Genomic DNA, 22,187 nt, shown 5'->3' with positions numbered 1-22,187 from the left:
TTTCTCTTGAGTTACTCATCTAGCAACATCATGAAGAGCTTTTCAAAGAACAAATTCTTTCATTGCTTTCGACCGGTTGTTGATATAGATGCCATGCTTGAATCCAAAGTTGCTGCTCATTGCTCAGAGAGCTGGTTCATGCAGCACCCTAAGAAACAAACCGTTTCAAAGTTGATCAAAGCTGTGATATTAGAAACCATATTGGTAAGTCTTTTACATAAATTACTTTTAGTTAAACCTGTTAATGCGCGGATTTTATCGATGTTGTGATCGCGTTGTAGAGACCTCTTTGACTATTTACTATATTGAAACTGCAGTTATAGTTGTAGACCGCAATTTAAAACTTTTAAATGTGATCTATTTAAAAATTAGAGACTAATTTTATTTTTAATATTTGGCTTGCAGAATAAAAGAGCTCGACATCAAAATCGTTACAGCCTTGATTGTTTCGGTGGATCAAAGAAAAATTGTTCGACACATAAAAAAGAATCTAAAGCCTCTCAATCATCTTTGTCAACATTATCTACACAAAGTTCCTCGTTTTCAAGCCCAAAAGTATCACAATTGAAGAACATGTCAACCAAAGAAAAACATGAGAAAGAAAGCAGCAGTGGAAGCACACTACTAGAGAAGCAAACGAAGTTTGAGTTGTATGCAATATGTTTGGTACTCATAAGCTTAGTATTTACTGTGTTTTGGGGGAAACTATGTGGAATTTTTTTGACATCAATGTGCCTATACTTTTTTTGTCTTTGGAACTCAAACTCTAGCTGCCAGAAGATGTTGCTAAGTTGTCCAAAGATTGATGTAAAAGGTGATTATGGAATGTGTGCTCAAAGTGAGATTTCTCTGTACTTGCTGAGACAAGGAGCACATTTGGCAGTGAAGGAGACAAAACAGATTCATAGTTAGGTCTTTTAGCTTTTCTTTTGTATTTCTTTCTGACATTAGATTAATCCAATTAGTGCTTGTACAAAAAGTTGTTGACAGAAGAGATTAATGAAGATTTACTTCATCAAAGAATTTTTATTTCATGAAAATAATGTCAGTGTCTAATTAATGGTCTTTGAGCTAAAAAACTCTTTGGCAATCACTGCTTTAAATTTAATTGAAAAAGTAAATTTTGGATGGGGTTCATTGCTCCTTTCTGTTCAGAAGAAAAAATTGAGAAAAAAACAAAATTTTGGTATTTGATTGAAAGTGTAAAAATTAAAGAGTGTATGGAAAATTTCGGTTGGAAGCATACTTTTAAAAATTGGACCGGATCGTTGTCCCACATTGGTCTAAAGTTTAAGTTTTTTGTCTAAAATATGGTGATAAAACATGTTTTGAGTTAATTTTATGAAGAATTTTTCTTACAATTTTATCGATGTTGATATTATTTTTATCATCTGATCATACACCACGTCGTTTAATACATATTGCATTGTCAATTTATAGTTAAAAATTATGATAAGGACTAAAACTATTATATTTTAAAATTTGGGGATCCAATATGCAAAATGATAAAAATAGAGAACCAAACAATTAAACTTTTTAAAGAACTTTGGGAGAAAAGAAAACGCACTTTTACTTCTCATTCTCCATTCCTTCCACCTAAATCATCTTTCCTCACTCTCTAAAATCTCACTTCCTCCAATTCCATGTCCCAAAACAGTTTCCATGTATGAAAATCATGAACAAAAACTCCATCTAATCTGTTAGAAAGAACATAAAAAGGGAAATAGAAGTTGAAGACAAGTGGATAGTAGGAGAAGAAGAGGTTATAGAGCAACAAGACACCATACTCCATCAAATTCAATCTTTCCAACTAGAATCACTGTCAAGTGTTAAGGTAAGTTCTTATTTAGATTTGATTCATGGTTAGTGTAGTAAATATTAGTGTTATGTGAATGAAATATTAGTGTTATGTGAATGAAATGCATGTAAAGGATTTGGGGACTAAAAAACAGTAATTTTTATATTTTAAATATATTGACTACACAAGGTCCAAGGATATTATATTTCTAGTTTCCTTAACTTGTATCATGCTAATGATTTTATTGAAAAATGTTTTCTACTTTGAGGTTCATTCCTATGGTAGGTCTCTATCCTGAACGGTTGACATTATTTTGTGATTTGAGTATCATGCAACTTTAAGAATATGAATTATTCTTCTCTTTTGAATTGTACTATTGATGAGATGGTTTTTATATATACTTTGTTGATAGTTAATTGACACTTCAGAATGTTATGAAAATAGACGAGACACTGCCTAATCTCAATATCTACGTATTTTAAATAAGTATATGGGTTGTAGTGTATTAGGCTTGCCAGGCTAATTATATGATGAGTAGATGTTAGCCTGTGCGCCGGTCGTGGCCTCAGATTGGATCATGACATTACTGTATCATATGTATTTTGTCTGATATCCCAATGAAGCAATGCCACATAAATACATTACTTAGGATGAATACCATACATTATAATTATATATCTCAAAATCAAAACTATAGCACAACTTATTGTAACACAAGCAATTGAGAGAAACAACTAAGACTATAATCTTGCTAACTTTGTCTTAAGGACTATGCGCTACAGATGAGATGTTGCTTTTGGCTTGAGATGAGGCTGTAGAAACATTGCTCTTTACCTGTGAGTTATGAGTGAAGAAAACAATGTCCTCATGGTCATCAATAAAAGCTTGAAGTGATCTAGGAATTGGAGGCAAAGACACATCCAAAACCCCTTCAAGTATTTGAACTACTTGACCCATGGATGGCCTATGAGCTTCATCATCCTGAACACACCATGAAGCTATTTTTATGAGTCTAGCGATATCTTCAACATTGGCATCTCCCTCCAATCTCGAGTCCAATAGGCTAATCACATTCCCTCCATGATGTACTACGTTTGCAGCCAATGTAGGAAAGAATTTAACTTGACCATTTTGGGAAGGATCAGAGTTCCGTCTACCTGAAACGAGCTCAAAAAGCATCATTCCGTAGCTGTAAACATCGGCTTTAGCGGTAATAGCTACTCCTGAAATCCATTCTGGAGCTAAATAACCTCTAGTTCCTCTCATGGTAGTGAGGACCCTGCTGAAGTCCCTTCCGACAAGCTTTGCAAGGCCGAAGTCTGCTACCTTTGGACAAAAATCAGAATCTATGAGAATGTTTTCCGGCTTCACGTCGCAGTGAATGATACAGTCTCTACATTTTTCATGAAGATAAGTCAATCCTCTAGCTATTCCGAGAGCAATTTGATATCTTACTTTCCAATTCAACACCTTTTCTTGAAACAGACTTGAATCCAAAGACCCATTTGGCATGTAATCATAAACCAGAAGCCTTTTGTCGCCTTTGGAACAGAAACCACGAAGCCTAACAAGGTTGACATGTTGTACAGTCCCAATAGTACTCACTTCTGTTCGAAACTGCTTCTCGCCTTGGCTAATGCTTTCGAGTTTCTTCACCGCTACGACACTTGAATCAGGTAATGTTCCTTTGAAAACAGAACCAAAACCTCCTCCTCCAAGTTTGTCTGAGAAATTCTTGGTAGCATTTTGCAAATCTCTGTATGCAAATGCTATCAATGAGCCCCCAACAGAAGTTCTTGCTCCAGCTAGTCTCTTTCTTCGCCTAATCACGACAATTAGAACAAAAACAAAGAGAACCACTATACCGCCAACAGCACCAGAAACAATACCAATGCTTGTTATCCCTTTGTTGCTTTTAGAATCAGAAAACTCAGATGCAGCAAGTTTTAGAAACAAAGTCTGTCCATTCCTATCATCTTGAGAAATCTGTTTCAGATTCAAGAACTCTCCCTTCCAAATGAAACAACCGCTACTGTTATAAGCATATGCAGTGCAAGAACAGTTGCTCAAACAGGTTGACTCACATTCGTCAACTAAACCAGCTTCCACAGCATGTTTTGCATCTTCAGGCAAAGCCAGACTGGATATGGATAAGAATTTATCCTTGGCACCGCTAGAAGGCTTGGAAGATACCTCACATTGAAACTTGTTTCTTTTCACACAACCATGTGAGTAATCACCAAGATCCCAATCAGATTTCAACTTTGGTTCATAACCATTCAAACAATTGCAAGCTGGCTTTGAGTTCTCATTACAGCTACCAAATGCACCACAGAAAGCATAAACCTCGCACTGTCCTATTGGCCTTGACCAAAACAAATTCCAGCTCTGAGTACTTTCGAGCCAAGAAAATTGCTTGACCTGCCCCGACAAATCCATCACAAAACGAGATATAATAGTATTGTTATACAAAGAGTATGTAAAGTAGCTCTCGTTTTTGCTTTCCATAAAGGTGAAATTGTAAATGTAGTTTAACCTCATTTCAGGAACCAAGCTAAATTTTTGTCCATTCCAAGTACCGCTTGTCCAATACTGACGAGTTTTATTCCAAAGCATAAAATATGAATTGGTTCCATTAGGGTCTAGTTCAAGAGAGAATATACCTGATGTCGGATCTTCACTGTTTTTCCATGCAGTAAGATATGTAGGCTTCTTGTTTACTTTATCAAGTTTAATTTTGCCACCAGGAAGCCATGTATTTGTTGGAAAATCAAAACTCTGCCAAAGAGCTTCGGATTCGGACGCATTAGGCCTATTACTTAATATAAGATTACCAGAATCTAAAAGAACAGCAACAACAGAACTTGATCTAGTACTAGTAGAACTAGAACTAGAACTAGAACTAGAACTCAAATTTGTTGACCAAACAAGATTTTGAGACTGATCCAAGAGAACTAAATTACCATCAGATATAGTTAACTTGGAAGATTTTTTATCAGAAACTGGGTGATCTCTATTTGCTACCCAAACATATGTCCTTATAGATATCTTTTTGTACCAAATACCTATGTAGTAATTAGAGGAATTACGTGTATTGAAGAAACCCAATTCAAAGTTTTCATCTTTGGAAACCAGAGTTCGATCACCAGAAAGAGATTGGTTTGATGAGATGATGGTTATAGCAGAAAGTGAAGGGTAGGTGTGCAAAGAGAATAAAATGATGAGTGAAAGCAAGAACAATGGTTTTCTCTTCATGTTGTTAATTAATGCTGTTAAATGTTTGGTTTGAACTTTGCAGCTGCAAATGTTGTAAGAAAAGCTAGATTTTATTGTGAGTATTGTGACTGTATGAGTCTAACCAATGACTTGGTCAAGTTGAATTGAAGAAGATTGTATCTTCCATTTTGTTCTTAATTGCAAAGCCAACAAATTAAGATTTGTGAAACTTGAAAATGACCGTGTTGTAATTTGACTGGTTTTTGCCCCAATGTATACGGCATTGATATTAATGTTCTTTTTGTAGTTGAGAGGCACACGTGACAAGACTGTTACTTGTAACTGTTACTTATTACTCTCTTCGTCCCTAATTATAAGCACCCTTTCAAACATAAATTTTGTCTCTAAATATAAGCCCCTTTTCAAATCCCTGGACATATTTATTACTACATTTCCAAACATAACCCTACTTTACATTGGAATCCGAAAAGTTAACTACAAATATATCTTTTCACCAAGGACAATTTAATAATTGTAATATCCAAAAATGAAGGGACATAGGGAGTAATAGTTTCATTGAGTTAGTTGGGATTCCTAATAGATTCTATTTAGTGTGTTTAGCATCATATATATATATATATATATATATATATGGTATAAATAAGTGAACTATCACACTAGGCAACTTAGATTTGTGAATACAATCATTTTGATTCAAGCTTCTCATTCTTACAATTTTTTCTATCTACTTTTTCATGAAGTTCAATATTATCCTTTTGCAAAGCCACTTGGGTTGGTCCGGAGGTATTGGCTTGAGACCTTAGACTGTGTCCTCTTTAAGGTTTCAAGTTCGATTCTCTCTAGTAACAATTGTGGTGGGCTAATTTAGCTTCTTAAAAAAAATTATCCTTTTGCAAAAATGTAGTTAATTCAGTTTGATGGATGTTTAATGCAATCCACGTTATAGATGGTTAATGGAATTAATCCACGTTAACAATTGATCTTAATACATGTTGTAGTTGAATTAACCACAATTTTGGTCGGGAATTGAATTAATCATTGATGAAAATAACGGAGATGTCGAAACCATAACAAGAGTTGTCGATGGTGAAAAGGGTAATGATGCCATAATCGGGATGGAAACTGATTGATAACCCGGGAAAATGACACAACTAACTATGGGAGTTCCGGTTGATAAGTCGTAGGGATGACAATGAGTGGTATGGTATGGGTAGGGTACTATAGTATCCATCCTCATACCCGCAGTTTGAAAAAATACACGTACCCATTCCCATATCCGCGTGGATAACAACTTTTGTCCCCATCTCCATACCCTATGGGTACTTAGATACTCGTACCCATACCCGTTACCCGCATTTTTGCTAAAAATAAATTGATCAAATATCATATCGTTTTAATAAAATTAATTTTTTTAAAAAAAGATTTTAATGTTGACTCATGAAAATTATAAACAAAAAATTTACCAATCTCATGTTAAAGTTCATTTTTTTGTTGATATATTCACATTGTGTTTGTATTATATTATAAATAAATAATTTTATTAAAAATGTGTAATAATTTAATTGTTGTTGTATTTTTTAAATTGATATACATATGTTATTATATAAAAATATATATAAAATATATATATATATAGGTATGGGACGGGGTGGGTACTAAGGTACCCATACCCGTTCATTTTTGCGGGTAATTACCCATACCGGTGTCCGTACCCAAAATGCGGGTTTTTAGCCAAAATCGAGGCTAGAATTAACACAACTTAAGTCGATAAGCTACAAATACGGTTATGAAAACCAAAGAGAATAACGCTCAATTTTTACTCAATGAAAGCAAATTGCAATATGTAGAGTTTGTTGTTTTTTATTTTAGAAAATCGGTTTTGAAAATATGCCACCGAAAAAATTATCAAGTTGAATTATGGACTAAATCGCTCTCTTTAAGAGTCTCTAGGATGAAATAGACAAGTTCAAACTGTTACGATTTGACTGTTTAAAAAAAATAATTAGAGAGTTGTATCATGCAGCACCGTCCGAAACATACAGTTGTGAAGGGAAACTTTCTAGTATTTTTTGTCTTAAAAATTTATATTGTTGAAACGACATAGTTTTGAACTTTTAACATTTTACTTTTTTTTGTCTAGTGGTGAGGGATTTGGGTAGTACGCTGTAGATCTTGAGTTCGACCCCTCAGCTCATTGTAAATAAAAACATTTTACTTTTTTTTTTAGAGGAAACATTTTAGTTTTTTTAAATATAGTATCAAATGCAATTTAAGTATATTCAAAAATGAGATTGGACAAGGATACTCGAACTCCATTAGATGTGGAGATGGGGTTTCTAGTTTTTACCCCACCGGGACAGCTATGGAGATATCAATCATGTGGACATGTTCGGGTTTTCGAAAGGCGAAAGTTATCCCCATCCCTCCTCGTTGCCATGTGCAGACGACTCATTATAATTTCATTTTCTTTTATAAGAAACTAATTTCTTCTTTTATTTTATTTGGTTAGTCAAATAGCTCAGTAACTAGAAATTTCATCTTAAAGATGAATAAGTTGAGTGTTCTGAGTTCAAGTAGCAATACTCTAATCTAATTTTTTTATGACAGATTTATAATAAAAATTGATGTGTGTCAGATACATGATAAATTGTTAGTAGACTAGCTTAACTACTTCTTCCAAGGCTTTGACCCAGGTTTTCATCATTTAGGACTAGAGACTAGCTGCTTACGACAGTGAACTGTCACAAGTGCATTACATAGTTTGCACGTGTACTGGACATTTTTGGCTGTGTTTGTGTTCTGATTGTTTCTTCTTTCACTCTTTTCTTATTTACAGCTAGGTACACCGTCCGTTCCTTTGGTATTAGAAGGAATGAAAAAATTGCTTGCTACGTCACTGTTAGAGGCGACAAGGCAATGCAGCTTTTGGAGAGCGGTTTGAAGGTCAAGGAATATGAGCAGCTTTTGGCTTTGGTATTCAGGAACATATTGACTTGCGAATCAAGTAAGCTGAAAAGACACTTCTTTTTTATGCTGAAAGAGACTTGTTATTTGATTGATATACATATTTGATTTGTTGATATGTAGAGTTTGTATATTCTGATATGATTTTAACTTGCACAATTCTATCTTTTTGCTACTAATCAGTGTGTAGTATGGTTATTGTGGTTGTTTATGATCTGATATGGCCGTATCAGTTTGTGGTGGCAGCTGCAGCAGCTGAGATTTTGCTTCGACATCACACAGTGTTACGTGAAAGTTTAAACCATTTTTGTTCCGCAACAGAAAGTACCAACACTAATTGGTTTAGGTTTCTGTTGCGGTTTAGTTTCTTTCAATTGTTTTGTATAAATATTTTGAAATATTTTATACGAACCATCTACCAACACTATGGTTGTCTTTGTTTATCGATTCCTTTTCCTCTGCATCTCTGTTCTCTTATAATTCAAGTGATGAAGAATGAAACAGGATCACCAGAGTTCAAACTATTGTTGTAATGAGTGGATTCAAGCAAATCATTCAAATATGCTATAAAATAAGAATGTGGAATAACCATAATTTCCTTTTTATTCATAGATATTAATCCGAATATAAAGGTTTTTGAAAACAAAGAGAAACCCAAAGAAAAACTACTTTATATGAACATAATAAAAGCACTGTGTTCAAATACAGTGCAAGAGAAACATCCTATTATCAGCATAAACACTAGTGCTTATCCTTCTTAGGTATGTCTTTTGGAAGAACCTTTGATTGTAGTTCTTCTGTAACCCTGAAAAGATAGCAAAAATCATATCATATTACAACGCATGGATAATCTAATTATCTAATAAGCATTACGTAGATGAATAAATCATCAATTTAGTCTCTAAAGTATCACTACAATTTAGTCCCTAAAATAAAAATAAAAACTGGTCCCTAAAGTATGTGAACTTTAGTTCCTGCTATGATATTAGGGACTAACCTGACGGATTTTCATATACTTTAGGAACTAAAATGATAGATTTTATAGGGATCATAATGATTTGTTTCATATACTTCATGGACCACTTATCATTTTTACATACTTGAGGGACTAAATTGGAGAGAGGTTAATACTTGAGAGACTACATTGACATTCAAAATCATAATCAAATGATGCATTCAAGTAACTAATCCAACCCTTCTATCGCTACAAATAAACCATGATTTCAATAGACAGGCATTAAACTACGGAAAACTCAATGCAATCTATTCCAAACAAAACCATTCAACCGTTCGTTTAAAACTAGTTGGCACAGAAGTAATCAGAAAGCTTGAGAACTTCTCGAAATATTAGATAGTTTATAAATTCACTTCATTACGAAGCATTGCATAAACATTCTCACGATAGAGAATAATCAAATCCAACTGAAACTTGTCAAAACACATTCTCTAAAAAGATTCATAATTTGCATTTTTATAGGGTCGACCAAAATGAACCACAACATCATTTGAAGAAAAGATAGGTCCAACCAATTACAGTAGTTTTATTTTCCTTTCAATCAAGAGGGAAGGTTGCATGGTTTCCAAGATTCTTCAACAAATTTGTGACTCATTAGAAGATCTATATCAATTAAAAGTCTGAAAACATTGACAACTGCGACAAACATTGTGACAGCCAACAGAGTTTTCACATAATGTTATTGATTGTCAAGAACTCAGAATAATTCATAATTTTACTTTAGACATGTTTTAGTTTTAATTTGAAGTAATTAAAATGAACATTTTTTTTGAAGAAACAACCTTTAACTAACAAAATATGTTTCTACTTACGATTTAAAGGTTGTTACTTCAAAAAACTTGTACCTACCACGCACAAGTTTGTTTTCCACCACTGAATCAATAAGTCTCACAATATCTCCCTTATTTCAATAGTGGAAAACAAACTCGTGCATGGTAAAACACTTATCTCACTTGTGTACCATAGAACCAACCTTGTTTTGATATACCATTAATATTTGTTTTGTATTCGTCGATCAATAGTTGGTAATACTCATTTTATACTCTAAAGTGAGCAGATTTTCTCTATAGGAACAGGATCAAAACTTAAACTATACTAATTCCTAATTCTAGTTTATGATTATATACACAATGCACACAACTCTCTAGTCTCTACACTAAAAAAAAAAAAAACTCTTTCTCTACTTTACCTTTTTTCATTCAAAATCCGATAAAACACAACCTTAATTATGTAATTAATGGTTTAAATGCAATTACAGAGCTAAAATTTTACGTAAACAATATTACAGAATTACAAAAAATAAAATAAAAAAAAAGGACAAGAAAAAGACCCAGTTGTGGAAACAAGAATGAGTATGAAAAACGAAGTAAACCCAATAATCAAAATCGAAACTTTATAAGGAAGAAGATAAATTAGAAAAAGAATGAAGTTAGGGAAACTCTCACTTGGAAGAACGAGTGGTTTCTTCTTCGAGCCAGTGACGAATGTGTTTAACGTTTTGTTTGAATATTGATGCTGATTTTCTTACGTCGCTTCGTAGAAGAAGCACGGCGGCGCTTACACCGGCAACTGTGAGGATGAAATTGGTTATCGCCATTGACGTTCGTTCGATTCACCTCTCTCAACTCTGTGTGTGCTAATACAAAGGCCCAAACCCATTGTGCTAATACAAAGGCCCAAATTTAGAGCACTATTTATTTGCTCAAATAATGTCTATTTTTTTAAAAAAAAATATTTTGTCATCATATCTACTTTTCGTGCGCCGTATGCGTTTCCATTTTTACTCTACCACTACTTAAGTAAAATTTAGGTGAGTTCAGTTTTTGATTAATGGGAAGTCTCAAACTTTTAACAAGATTTTTATAAAGTTAATAAATATACTTACATATTTTCGATTAGTGAAATTCTCATATTTACTCTCAAGATTTGAGCTCTCAAATTTTTGTAGAATATAAGTAAGAAGAATGTTAACTTGTGCCCTTAAGGGCACATGTTAAGAAGATAAATGTGGAAAAAAAAATTATTGAACTTGTGGTGTATTCAATTATCTAAAAATTAAATTTTTTGTATCATTAAATGCTATATTTCTATTTTTAGGTAGTTTAACATGTGCCCTTATAGCACAAGTTAACATGACCCTATAAGTAATAGGTGATTATATGTAGACTAAATTTTTTTAAATTTATTTTAAATGTCACAAAAACAATATTCAATAAAAATTTAATGGGGGACTATCAAATGCAAAAGGGAGTAAATTAGGAAGTCAAAATCGAGCAATTGAAATTTTGAAGTCTAAAATTAAGCAATTTGTGAAACTTGAAAAACTAAAACTGTATTTAATCATTATAGAATATACATTCCTGTCTTTTATTACATAAACATCTAATTAAAAAACTACAGGTATTAAGGAAAAAATTAAGAGTTGTGTCAACAAACTGTTGGGTAGCATTCAACATCAGTGATGAACCACAAGGAGCTCATTTGTCCAACCAAAAATTTATATTTTTCCCATCTCCTAGTTGCCACACAGTATGGTTCTAGAACTGGTCCCAAATGCAAGCAAGGGATTTCCATAGAGGGGAATCGTATGGTTGAGAACTAATAGCATGTCGGAGATCCTTCTTCCTACTATACTTATTGTAAAGGACCTTACACCAAAGGTTATCGGTATTAAGAAACATTGTTGCAATAATAAACTTGTCTAAAATATGTATAATTATTACTAAATTGTTCTTTATGTATAAATATATTCAATATTGGTAGTATAAAAAAAAGTATTCGATATTAAAGACAAATTGATAATATTAATAAATAATATATTTGAAAAATAATAAATACATGTAAATTTATGTAGAGATGTTATATTAAAAGATAAACCATAGTTATATATATTAAAAGATAAACAGTTTTTTGTAAAGGATCTTATGATTTAAAAAGGACGAATAGTATACTATTGTGTGTTACATAACGAGACTTTGACCAAAGACTTTCCATTGTAGAGAGTTTTCTTTCTTATTAACCTGTTTGTTTGTATTCCGAGTACATATATACTACCAGAAACCGCGTTATTTAGTTTGATTCGTACTCCACGGAATAGAAAAATAATAATCTATATGTATCTCTGACTTTTCAAATTGACACATGGTGAATTAGAACCATCACAATGAAAAATGAATAATGATAAATTAATATCAGCAGTTATGTAGTATACGACAATAGGAACATTATGGCCCTCATCAGGACGCATATAGTTGTTCTTGACAGTTGACAATACACAAAGTTTATAACTTAATAATAGAGAGGTGTATGAGAGTTGAGGAGAGGAGTGAAAAAGAGATCGGGGAAGGATGGTAAAATGGGTCAACTCGTTCAGTCACAACCGGCCGCGTCACTTTGTTTTTTAGCGGATTAGGTTGAATGGGACAACAACTAGTGGTGAGTTCAAAATCTCAACCCATCCGATCAAAAATAGTGGGCAATTAAAACTCATTATGGTCACTCACATTTGCACCGTGCGCAATCATGTGTGTACCACCGTGGCCTTTAAATTTATCTCGGTTATCTTATCAATAAATTTATTTCTATAGTTGCGAGCAAGAAATTAATTTCTGCAAATTATATATTTTGGGGACCAAAAGGTCAACATGGTCAATGGCTTGACTGTAATTTTGGCTGTGTTTCCATTTAGTAGAATTGTTTCACGTGTTAATTTAAAAGCTAAACGGAAGCATGGGAAATATTTCCCGTTGGCTTCCTGGAAGATTAGTAGCAAGTGATGGTCAACAGTCAACACTATTATTTCTACTCTTTTTTAATTGTAATGTGAAAATGAACCTTATTATTTTATATTTATAAAACATGTATTAAACACGTTTTGAATGTGAAAGCATGTAGTATAAATTCAAAAACTCCTCTCACACAAACTCACTTATCATTATCATAAGGATCAATACCTCTCATATTTTGTAGAAACACACTCCTCAATCACTCACTAAGTTTGAGTACACTTGTACTTAATTAATTTCTCAAAAAATTAATTAAGATGGCTAGAACTCCTATTTGTGACAAAAGTGGAATGAGGAAAGGAACTTGGACTGCTGAAGAAGATAGGAAATTAATAGCTTATGTAACTAGATATGGTTGCTGGAATTGGCGTCAACTTCCGAAGTTTGCAGGTCTTGCAAGATGTGGGAAGAGTTGTAGATTGAGGTGGATGAATTATCTAAGGCCTAATATCAAAAGAGGAAATTTCACTCAACAAGAAGAAGAATTGATCATCAGAATGCATAAAAACCTTGGCAATAGATGGTCAACCATCGCGGCCGAGTTACCAGGAAGAACAGATAACGAAGTGAAGAACCATTGGCATACATCCCTCAAGAAGAGAGTTCAACACAACTCAATCATAAATGAAGAAATCAAATCAAAACATATTGAATCCACACAAGAAAGGGATATTTCCTTTTCCCAAGTTACTACTCCAGCTAGTTCCCAAAACACCAATGGCCCATTATCCCCAATTTCATCATCAAGTGGTTTCTCCTCCACAACATATTCATATCAAAGTTCCAATCATGATTTGGATGATTTTGGTTTTCTTGATGGATTTATAGAATCTATGGATCAAAGTTTTTGGCTGGATGATGACCTTTCCACAATTGTGCAAGACAATACTAATTGTGCTTTTCAAAATCAAGATACTACCACTAATGATGTTTTTTTAGTGTCTCCAAATCATTCATCCAATGAAAGTAATTTGGTTTTGGATAATGATTTTAGCAGCTTTCTAGATTCTTATGAAGAGTCAACGGTTGATAGTTTTTGGACACAACCATATGAGGCTGACATGTCCCACGTTCTATACAACCAACAATGGGGTTTCTTAGAATAATGGAAAAATATATGGGAGCAATCTCGGAGTTTGAGTTGAGAGCGGTGACGGATATAGAAATTGTATCTTTTTTTGTTTGTTAGATTTAGAAATTGTATCTAATGTGGTGGTATTTATATAAATTTAAATCTTAAAAAGTATTTTATATTTATCATCCAAAAACACACATATATATATCTCTCGGAGTTTGAGTTGAGAGCGGTGACGGATATAGAAATTGTATCTTTTTTTGGTTGTTAGATTTAGAAATTGTATCTAATGTGGTGGTATTTATATAAATTTAAATCTTAAAAGTATTTTATATTTATCATCCAAAAACATATATATCGATTTTTAAATTTTAAAGTATAAATTATGTAATTACGACTTATGTAAAAAAAAAAAATGATTTGGAATATGAGCCCAAACTAAAAACCCTACTTTTTAGCATATGGATTATTAAATTCCATGTTTCGAGAATATAATTTGGTAGAAGCTTATGCAATCAAAGGACACACAATTACAAGTTCAAGACAAAAATCAACAACTGCATAAACTGTCATCTCCATAATCTGCCATCACACTACCACCACACGACTCTGATGACAGAGACAACATCCATAATCTGCCATCACACTATCAAGGCAGGGGGATTTGTCCCACAACCATCATCAAAAGAGAAGAAACTCTGATTCCTCTCACATAAGACACTTTGACTCAACGGATTGTGGATTGTGCCATCCAAAAGGCTCTAGAGAAGCTACGAAAACTAGGATCATACGAATGAACCGTTGATCCATACGATCACGTACACTATGTTTGTTTCTAAAGAAAGAAGAAGAAAATAAAGTGAGAGGAGGGAAATATGATGGAAAGATTACCTTTCCCTTGTTTGGAACAACACCAAAAAGGCAAGGAAAGAAAGATGTAGGTGGGACCCATGTAAAAATCCTTTCCCCTCATTTATGGACGGAAAGTGATAATGGACATGTTTTTTCTTTTTTGTTGAAAAGACAAAAAACCCACAAAATATATTTTATATTTTTATTCTATAATACTAGTATTTTATATATAGAGAATGGTATTTTTGTCACTTAATAAATATATATTTTTCTTTCCTTCCACTTTCTCTTGTACCAAACATCCAAGAAATCATCTCACTTTCTACCCACTTTCCTCTTACTTTCTTTCCTCCCATTTTCTTTTGTGATCCAAACAAACCCGTAGAGTACATAGACACCGTACTCGACTACCACCGGACATGGGGGGCCATGAAGTGCAAACCGTTTATAGTCACCTTATATAAGGACCAACGATGACATAAGGAAGGAGACTCTTCAGGAGTATATGCAGAACTCTTTATGTGAGGGACCATAGCGGTGAAAGGAGCTGACGACAAGCTGAAGTGTCATATATTCGAAAAAGGATTCAAGTCTAATTCCATGTTTGAAGAGAAGTTATGGCTAAAAGAACCTCAAAGCATGAATGAGTTGCTTACTTGGGAAAAACTGTACATCAACGACGAGGAAAAACTCTTAGAGGAAGAAATTGAGAAGGTTAAAGCCCCAACAAGAATGGGGACGTCAAGCGTCATGACGACGGAGCCAAGGAGAAGAAAGGTCCCCGTGGAAAATTTTCAAACTATACCCCACTCAAGACTTTGAGAGAAAATATCTTAAAAGAATGCACAAACATAGAATTTGAGGAAGCTAGCATTAAATTTCCATGAGATGTTAAAGAGTCTGCACGTACAAACATGTCCAAATATTGTCAGTTCCACGTGAGTCACAGTCACAAAATCGATGAATGCATCCAGCTCAAGGATGCGATAAAGGAGTTCATAATATGGAAGAGCTTGTAAAGAGGGGCAAGCTAAACAGATACACCAAAGTGGACAATCACAGATACAACAACAAGAAACAGTCTCTCAAGAGTGAATCTTTGTGGAGGATGAGGTCTCCTTGCCAGAACGATTCCTCGACCAAAAAGACTGTGCACTACAAGAAAACCTAATATAATTAGTGGAATTTTTTGAAGGTTTTAAGCCCTCAATAAGTTACAAAACTGTCAATAATGTGGTCTACAATTTCAAAAAAATTTGACTAACAATTATTGAGTGCTTGTGTTCGTCAATAATGTGCTCCCGAAGGGAAAAAAACAAGCGTACACGTTATTGACGGCTGGTGTCCGCCAATAAGTTGGTCAACACATTTTTTATGGCTGGTGTCCGTCAATAACGCATGACCGTTGGACAATATTAATTTATCTCTAAAAAATTTATTTTCTATCTTTCACATTTGATGATAGTCAATTATATGATGTTTTTAGTAGTAATTTAGGTAGTTTTAATAGCAGTTGAAGCCCAAAAGCAAGCAAATACCTGGAAAAGTGAAGTTACTTGGCCCAGAAGCAAGAAAAGTGGAAAAAACAGCAAAAAAGGCACAAACATAATAAACAGCGCAACCATCGTACCTACGATGAGATCATAGGGTGGCGCGATGAGAATGCGGTTTAAATTGAAGAAAATCTGCAACAAATCTTTCCCATCGTACCACGATGACTGGTCATCGTGGCACGATGGAAGGCGGTTGAAGAAAACAGAAAATCTGGAGAAGATCTTCCATCGTACCACGATAGGTGCGATGGACGCGCAGAAAAGCTCAAAACCCAGCTGGAAAACTATAAAAAGAGTCTTCCTCCTCCTCGTCTTGTTTTATATTTATTTTAATACTGATCACGTTAGAATAAAATCTAAGGAGCTAGTGGATATCGGATAGGAAACGAAGCTAGTAAACCCGAACGAAGGACGGTGTGCTATGGCCAAGATGAGACCATTAAATTCAGTATCTGAGGTCTTAGAAGGACGGTGTGCTATGGCCAAGAATGAACGATAATTTCTACCTGAGACAGAGTTAGGACTAGTTAGAGGCACACGTGACAGCTTGTGACACATTGAGCCTTAAAGGTAATGATACCAACATTTGTAACAAAAAAGTGGAACCGACGACAAAGATATTTAAGCAGAGTAAAGACAACCCTAACTAGGTTCTGAACAGTTTGTAATAGAAATAGGGAACAAGTACTTCTGAACCTATTTTTAATAGTCTAGTTCCGATAGAGAAATTCCATCATGGGAGGACGTAATATGACCAAATAAGATTTGTAGAGAAATTCCATCAACAACATATAAAAAAATAGATTATGAAAAATATATATATCCTTGGATGACTTTCCATAATCCTAAGACAAAAACAACTATTCACACATAAATATTTTGAGTATGCAGAAAATATAAAATAAAACAATAATGTAAAGAACAAGAAAGTAAAGAAAATATTTGAATAAAAATTATAAGAAATTTTTTATGAATTACAAAGTGAAAGTTGATGATTGCATACCATTTTTATAGCCTAAGAGTTCTCAAATTCGTGCATTCCAATGGCCACTACTAGAGAATTATAACTGGTAAGTATATGAATGCAAGAAATAATAAAGAGATAAAACCGTTGAAAATTAGAAATATAATAATGATCGAACTCATGACCTCTAATATATTATTCAAATATATTACCACTAGACTAAATCTAGTGGTTTGTAGAAATATCATTGTTGTCATCTGATACTTTTACACTCTAAATATTTGCTTAAAAAAGGGCATCTTATTATAATATCATTTTCTTTTAAAAGATGTTAATTCCTTTTATAGCATAATAATTCCTTTTATAGCATAATATTTCATTCTGATATATAATGCACTTAGCTATGCCAATAGAATATCGCACTTAGCTAGGATCACTTGCAAACTTAATTATAAAAAATATATATTTTATGAGTTAAATAACAAGACTTTGGACCAAAGACTTTTCATAAAAGATGAAGAAAGTTTTCTTTATAAGTCGAAAATGTTCGTATTCAGTGTACATATACCAGAAACCGCGTTATATAGTTTGATTCATTCATACTTTTTTTATCTTAAAGAATTATTGAGTATCCGTCACCAGACTTCTTTAAATTTGCACGTGAAGAATTGGAACCTTGAGAACAACAAATGATTAATAATTTTAATATCAGCAGTTATGTATAGTAGGACAAAATTGAGTCAAAACATTGCACCAAAAAAAATTGAGTCAAAAGAAAAAATTGGAACATGTTTACGCACATGAGTCATGACAAATTGTAAAATATGATAAATTTAAGGGAACATTTTGGCCGTGCATGAGCATAGATTAATAAAAAAAAGTACTTAATTAAAGCGTAAATATATTCAAATTGCTGTGGTGGTTATTATGTCAGACTTACATATCGAAGGTCTCGAATTCGATCTTGGGCAGCAACATTTACAATAACAGGATACGACTCTTAGGATTAAAAACTAAAATTCATTGGTTTACGTGAGTTAAGCTTAACTCAGTTGGTAGGGACATTGCACTATATGTGCAGAAGCAAGATTCAAACCTCGATACTCCATTTATTCACCTTTAAGGTGAAATTTCTTTTGTTTTTTTTTAGGCAAAAGGAACTCATAATTTCTTCAATAATAAAAGACGAAATACAACTAGGAGGATAATAATAATGAACAATGAGACTAGACTGGAATAAAGACGCTAGCAAGATTGTGAGTAAGTCTATTGTCTTGCCTCCGAATAAACGCTATGTTGTAGCTAGCATTTGAACAAAGAATAGACCTTCAAGTAGCTAATAGAGTTTTTAACTCATTCTAATGCTAATGCATGCAATCATTAATCAAAGTATTATATTGCTACTTGACAAAAAAAAGTATTTAAACCAAAATTCATTAGTATATTGCTACTTGACACTTAAAAATGTGCTGACTGCTTAGGGCAATTTGATAAAGAAATAATAAAAAAATTTATCTGTCCGGTAGCTTTGTACGAAATTTTATACTACGTACTAAGGTACAATTTAGTTTTTAAAACAATGGCTTGACTGTAATTTTGTGAGTGTTATTTGCCTCACGTGTGGTAATTTAAAAGCTAAAAGGAAGCATGGGAAATGTTGTTTCCTATTAGGTTCCTGCAAAATTAGTACTTAGTATTATGTGATGGATAGTGGCACTATTCTTTGATGTAAATTGGATCAACAAACAAACACGAAATTAATTTGACTACTTTTAATTAGTACTACTAGACATAATAAAGTAATAATAATATCTGCTGAGAAAGACCATTATTTGGTATAGTCCCTTCCCTTTTACTATTAATTTTTATTACTAGTATAAAATTTGTTTGAATATGAAATTAAGCACGTTTTGGATATTTGAAAGCGTCTAGTATAAATTCAAAGACAGACCAGAAACAAACTCACTTATCATTATCATCTATCATAACTAAGTCATTTAATTATAGAAACATAACTAAGTCACTTAGTGAGTTTAAGTGCACTTGTTAATTAATTTCTCAAAAAATTAAGATGGTTAGAACTCCTATTTGTGACAAAAGTGGAATGAGGAAAGGAACTTGGACTGCTGAAGAAGATAGGAAATTAATAGCTTATGTAACTAAATATGGTTGCTGGAATTGGCGCCAACTTCCTAAGTTTGCAGGTCTTGCAAGATGTGGGAAGAGTTGTAGATTGAGATGGATGAATTATCTAAGGCCTAATATCAAAAGAGGGAATTTCACTCAACAAGAAGAAGACTTGATTGTCAAAATGCATAAAAAACTTGGCAATAGGTATTTTCACATATCCTATATAGTTTTGCTAATAAAACGGTGTGACACAATTGAAAATAAAAATTTTACTTTTTAAATTCATAGAATAATTGATGTATTTGATATAAAAAAATGGACCAAATACATCAATAATTTCAGCGGAAGTATATTAATAACATAAAATTTTGGGAATGTTAATTTTGATATTCTTTTCCATTGATGAACTTGTAGATGGTCAACTATCGCGGCGGAGTTACCTGGAAGAACAGATAATGAAGTGAAGAATCATTGGCATACTTCTCTTAAGAAGAGAGTTCAACACAATACAATCACAAATATTGAAGAAACCAAAGTTACCAAATCAAGAGATGTTGCCATTTTCCAAGTTACTACTACTCCAGCTAGTCCTCAAGACACCAATAGCCCATTATCCCCATTTTCATCATCAAGTGAATTATCTTCCACAACATATTCCAATCACAGTTCCACTCATGATTTTGATGATTTTGGTTTTCTTGATGGATTTATAGAATCTATGGATCAAACTTTTTGGCTGGATGACCTTTCCATAATTGTGCAAGACAATGCTAGTTGTGATTTTCAAAATCAAGATACTACTAATTTAGTGTCTCCTTATCATTGGTCTAATGAAAGTTTGGCATTGGATAATTACATTGCCAGCTTTCTAGATTCGTACAAAGAGTCAACAGTTGATAGTTTTTGGGCACAACCATATTAAGCTGACATGTCCCACGTTCTATACCACAATCATTGAGGTTTCGCATAATTTTGAGTGTTGTTAGTAGTAATTTGGAATTTAGGTGGATGTAATATTTGTTAGTGTTGTGATTAGGCTCGTGGCGCGCCAATGGGCGTGTTTGTGTGCATAAGGCAGAGCAGGCTTTGCCAGCAGTAGCTTGACTAGCAAGTTACCACTTGTAGTGTGTGTGCCTACTTGTAAGTGACTATATGACTTGTACTCCTATATAAGGCTTTGCCTAGTAATGAATAAACAAGAGATTACCATTTGGAAACAACAATTGGTATCACGAGACCTAAAGATCCAGTTTTTCGCAAAAACATAAAAATTAGTTAGTTACAACGGTGTAACCGTTTTCTTTCTCTTCTCTTTCCCAAAAGCTTCACCAAGCTTTATCCATGGCGGATTCTACTACACCATTCCATCAATCTATTCCTAAATTCGAAGGATTTTATGATCATTGGGTTGAACTCATGGAGAATTTGTTGCGATCAAAAGAATTTTTGAGTTTGATTGAGCATGGTGTTGCAGTTGCTCCTGTGAATGCAACTCAAGAACATATTCGTGCTGCAGAAGAAAGCAAATTGAAAGATTTGAAAGTCAAGAACTATCTGTTTCAATCAATTGATCGCTCAATTCTTGAAACGATTCTTGATCGAAGCACATCAAAGAGTATTTGGGAATCTATGCGTCAAAAGTATCAAGGTTCAACAAGGGTGAAACGTGCTCAATTGCAATCTTTGAGGCGTGAATTTGAACACTTATCAATGCAAGAAGATGAATCAGTGGATGATTACTTTCGAAGAACTCTTGCAATTGCTACAAAGATGACGGCGCAAGGTGAAACAATGTCTCAAGCCACAATGGTTGAAAAGATAACAAGATCCATGACTCGGAGGTTTGATTACGTTATTTGCTCAATTAAGGAATCAAGAGACATTACTACAATGACCATTGATGAATTACAGAGTAGCTTACTTGCGCACGAAGGTAGAATGAAACGGCACAAAGCTAAAGATGAAGAACAAGCTTTGAAGGTATCAAATCTTGGAAGGGGTAACAATAATGCAAACAATATCAGAGGAAGAGGTCGTGGCTCAAGAGGGCGTGGAAGAGGTAGATCAAATTCCACCTCTAAAGAATTTGTTGAATGTTACAAATGTCACAAGCTTGGACATTACCAGAGTGATTGTCCATCGTGGGAAGAAAGTGCAAATTATGCAGAGTTTGATGAACATGAAGAATTGTTGATGATGGCACAAGAAGCAACAATCCAAACACGTGATCAGGTTTGGTTTTTAGACTCTGGCTGTAACAACCATATGATATGTAACAAAGAATGACTCTTTGATTTTGACCCAAATTTCAGAGAAACTGTGAAACTTGGTGATAATTCTATTATGTCTGTAATGGGGAAGGGAAATCTAAAGCTGCATTTAGAAGGGAAGATAAGTGTGATCAGTGATGTGTACTATCTCCTAAACCTTAAGAACAATTTACTTAGTATTGGTCAGATACAACAGAAGAATCTTACTATAGTGTTTACCAAAGACACCTGCAAGATATTCCATGAAGAGAAGGGGTTAATCATCTCAACTCCTATGACAGCCAATAGAATGTATGTCTTACTTGCTCCAGTTATGATGCCTCAATGTCTTGCAATAAGGCATGAAAATATAGAACATATATGACACTGCAGGTATGGTCACCTTAATTTCAAAGGTTTGATCACTCTTGCAAAGAGAACAATGGTGAAAGACCTGCCAATGTTGAAAGATACAGAAGAACTATGCCCTGATTGTGTGGTAAGCAAGCATCACAGGAATTCAATTCCTAAGACAACATCATGGAGAGCTTCAAACAAGTTAGAA

At 33.7% G+C, this 22,187-nt stretch overlaps 4 protein-coding genes across 4 annotated transcripts; 3 read left to right on the top strand and 1 right to left on the bottom strand.

The window, feature by feature from the left end:
- Positions 1-30: 30 nt before the first annotated feature.
- LOC123923524 lies at positions 31-1,020 on the top strand. Its single transcript, XM_045976213.1, has 2 exons — positions 31-204; positions 406-1,020. The coding sequence occupies exons 1-2, from the start codon at positions 31-33 to the stop codon at positions 910-912; spliced, it is 681 nt and encodes a 226-aa protein (XP_045832169.1). The 3' UTR covers positions 913-1,020.
- LOC123923523 (G-type lectin S-receptor-like serine/threonine-protein kinase At2g19130) lies at positions 38-5,272 on the bottom strand. The gene is made up of 2 exons (XM_045976212.1): positions 2,633-5,272; positions 38-148 (listed from the first exon to the last, which is right to left on the bottom strand). The coding sequence occupies exons 1-2, from the start codon at positions 5,051-5,053 to the stop codon at positions 137-139; spliced, it is 2,433 nt and encodes an 810-aa protein (XP_045832168.1). The 5' UTR covers positions 5,054-5,272; the 3' UTR covers positions 38-136.
- A 6,992-nt stretch (positions 5,273-12,264) lies between these two features.
- LOC123924750 (transcription factor MYB14-like) lies at positions 12,265-14,208 on the top strand. Its single transcript, XM_045977719.1, has one exon. The coding sequence runs from the start codon at positions 13,057-13,059 to the stop codon at positions 13,903-13,905; it is 849 nt and encodes a 282-aa protein (XP_045833675.1). The 5' UTR covers positions 12,265-13,056; the 3' UTR covers positions 13,906-14,208.
- A 4,999-nt stretch (positions 14,209-19,207) lies between these two features.
- On the top strand, positions 19,208-20,593 carry LOC123921798 (transcription factor MYB13-like). Its single transcript, XM_045974476.1, has 2 exons — positions 19,208-19,577; positions 19,788-20,593. Exons 1-2 carry the CDS (start codon positions 19,315-19,317, stop codon positions 20,293-20,295), a joined length of 771 nt encoding a protein of 256 aa, XP_045830432.1. The 5' UTR covers positions 19,208-19,314; the 3' UTR covers positions 20,296-20,593.
- Positions 20,594-22,187: the final 1,594 nt, after the last annotated feature.

Source organism: Trifolium pratense, linkage group LG4 (assembly GCF_020283565.1).
Source record: "Trifolium pratense cultivar HEN17-A07 linkage group LG4, ARS_RC_1.1, whole genome shotgun sequence".
NCBI lineage: Eukaryota > Viridiplantae > Streptophyta > Magnoliopsida > Fabales > Fabaceae > Trifolium > Trifolium pratense.
The sequence above is the reverse complement of the archived record's forward strand: the minus strand, read 5'-3'. Positions and strand labels throughout refer to the sequence as shown.

Bases quoted from the DNA above. Each gene is read 5' to 3' on its own strand.
- LOC123923524 (XM_045976213.1), top strand. From the start codon at position 31: ATGAAGAGCTTTTCAAAGAACAAATTCTTTCATTGCTTTCGACCGGTT. The intron at 205-405 runs GTAAGTCTTTTA...TTTGGCTTGCAG, and splicing joins TGATATTAGAAACCATATTG to AATAAAAGAGCTCGACATCA.
- LOC123924750 (XM_045977719.1), top strand. From the start codon at position 13,057: ATGGCTAGAACTCCTATTTGTGACAAAAGTGGAATGAGGAAAGGAACT.
- LOC123921798 (XM_045974476.1), top strand. From the start codon at position 19,315: ATGGTTAGAACTCCTATTTGTGACAAAAGTGGAATGAGGAAAGGAACT. The intron at 19,578-19,787 runs GTATTTTCACAT...ATGAACTTGTAG, and splicing joins CATAAAAAACTTGGCAATAG to ATGGTCAACTATCGCGGCGG.
- LOC123923523 (XM_045976212.1), bottom strand. From the start codon at position 5,053: ATGAAGAGAAAACCATTGTTCTTGCTTTCACTCATCATTTTATTCTCT.